The sequence below is a fragment of the Mus pahari genome, chromosome 12, assembly GCF_900095145.1.
Source record: "Mus pahari chromosome 12, PAHARI_EIJ_v1.1, whole genome shotgun sequence".
Taxonomy (NCBI): domain Eukaryota; kingdom Metazoa; phylum Chordata; class Mammalia; order Rodentia; family Muridae; genus Mus; species Mus pahari.
In genome coordinates, this window is record NC_034601.1 from 88,440,863 (window position 1) to 88,443,367 (window position 2,505).

Here is a 2,505-nt window from a genome sequence, read left to right on the forward strand (position 1 = left end):
AGGCAGGACAGAAGCAGACTCACAAAACAGATGAAGGACAGAAGACATGTGAATCATAAAGTGAAGAACTCCAATCAGGACTTGCTCTCTGTTAAATGACTCCAGGGGGAAGGGCTTTTCTTTCCTTAATGTAACACAGATGCATTATGGGTGATTCTTAGTTAATCACTGATGTGTTTAATCCTAGCACAGGGCCACACTGGAGCTCCCTGTTAATTTGAGAATGTCAGGGCAGCTTACCAGGTTGGGCTGGGGTGAGGTGCTATGGAAGCTGAGGGTGACATGTCCCTGTCTTGGCTGCTCCTCTGGGGACCCAGCTTTCACATGACTTCCAGAAGGGCCTCACCTGGCCTTCCCCTTCCCCAGTCCTTGAGATCCACCATGTTGACCTCTCTATTGAATTCTGCGTCTTCAGGCAACCCCAAACTGAGCCCAGCATCTATGTCCATAAGCTTCTTCCTGAAGCTCATACTACTTCATGATGGCAGAGATGCTACCTTAAAAGTGGTACCCTGTTGCTTTGTGGGAACTTGGACAGGAGAGACAGACCTGGTTTTTCATACAGGAGAATCCAAAGTGACTGCTCTCAGCCGTCAGCATGTGTTTTCTGCTTACATGGGACATTTAACATTTCTTTATGGTTTCTCGGCCTACACTGGTAGCTAAAACAGATGAGTATCACCACTATTTTGTCTGTTCACACTGACCGCCCGGTGGTCCTTTGGAAACACTTGATCTATCTTCTTGTTCTATCTCCCCCATCAGGAAGGATGGCTCAGTGCACCTTCCTCTCCCCCTACCTGCTTCCCTTCCTGTGGGGTTCAGCCCCTACCCCAAATACAAAGCAAATCATGCAAGTGTCATTTAGCAAGAATTTTATTGGAAGAGCTAAAGTGGAAACTTCTAGTTTCTTTGGAAAGTTAGTTATATCAAATGATGTTTTGCTGGGGTACAAAGGCGAAAGGATGTCTTGCTGAAGCAGACACAGCTGAAAGAATGCTTTGATATGATATTGCAAATACATGAAAGGACCATGCTGAAGGAGTATAAATATAACCTCACAAACAGTAGGAGATGAGCATCCGAGCCTTGGTTTGGTTTGCTCGGCCTAGCTATTCTTCACTAACAGCATGCATGTAATGGTTTGCCTTACACAGCATTGTTGAGCTCAACTTGTGGTAACACCACCATTGAGAGAAACTCACCTAAGAACTGCTTGTGAGGTTCCTGAAGCAGTTTGTTGCTTCTGCAGCCTCACCTCAGGCTAGCTGGCAAGCTTTCTTCAAGATTGAACTACAACTGCTGATTCATGCTTGGTTTCTGCCTGTGGAAGGGACTGGACTGTAGCCGCTGGTTGTGTGTGGTATCTGCCGGCCTAGAGGACTGGTCTGCAACTTCTGAGTTGTATTTGGTGTTTGTTATGGGACCGAACTGCTGCCAAAGAAAATCAACCTCACCGCCAAAGAACTATTGCTGAACAGGTCCTCTTCCCCCATAGCCTAATAACTTTTCTTTTCTACTACCTCTGATGGGTGGTGGGCTAAAAGAGAGGTGGAATCCTTGTTAAAAATTTTGCAAAAAAATGTATGCCTACAAAGAGCTGTCCTACCAGAACCCTGTGGCACCTCTCGAACTGCTTCCAGACAGGACAGTACAAAACCAGAAGCCGTCCCTTCTGAGGTGCTCAGCCAGTACATCCTCCTGACAAAGGAAAGACAGTTTGGAGCAGGATTCTGAGAGGTGCCATCCTCCTATGCTTTGAGAGAGTCATGTCTTCCTGCTGAAGTAGAATGACTCTCCATAGCTCCTCTTTCCTCATCTCCTCAGAGTTTGCAGGGGGCTTGCTTCCACAGTCTAAAGGCAACATCCCGACATGAGGTAAGCAGCTAAAGGATCATTGCACAGCTACCAGGAAAGACGCATAGCTAGCCTGATTAATCGGAGAATTTGGCAAGCTTCTTCCGAGCCTCATCCAGCCTTAAAAGTCGCCTCTTCAGGAACTTCTTCTTCTCTCTGATGTCACTCTGCTCCACCAGGAACCAGCTGCAATTATTGGTGTCCTGTAAAAGCTGAAGCATTGTTTTCTCGATTTCCTCCCCAAATGTTTTCAGGATGAAGTACTGGACGATCAGAGGGATCTGTCTCCCAATATTCCCTCTGCACTCCTGGAAGTAAGAGACAGGTCACTAGGGGTTGAAAGTGGAAAGAAAGATCTCCTATGAGTTCCAGAAGGGTCCAGATTTCCAAGGATGGATATCCTAACAGATGCATGATACTAGCCCAGTCTCAGTCCCCCCCATTAGCATACAGATAGAGCATGACCTGAACAGGTATTACATTGTTGGAATCTGCCCACTAGCTTCCCTGAACATCAAGTAGATGGGCCTTCAATAGAAATGGGTAAAATGGAGAAGACCAAACCTTCGGATAATAGGAGTAAATGAGAATGAAGATTTTCAACTTAAAGGGCCAGCAAACATCTTCAACAAAATTATAGAAGAAAAC

General features: G+C 46.0%; 1 protein-coding gene across 1 annotated transcript in view; it reads right to left on the bottom strand.

The window, feature by feature from the left end:
* Positions 1–1,838: 1,838 nt before the first annotated feature.
* LOC110329466 (interferon-induced GTP-binding protein Mx1-like) overlaps positions 1,839–2,505 on the bottom strand; it is a 16,909-nt gene continuing 16,242 nt past the window's right edge. Inside the window, 1 exon segment of the mRNA XM_021209050.2 lies at positions 1,839–2,165. Coding sequence (XP_021064709.1) covers positions 1,935–2,165 — 231 coding nt within the window. The 3' untranslated portion in view covers positions 1,839–1,934.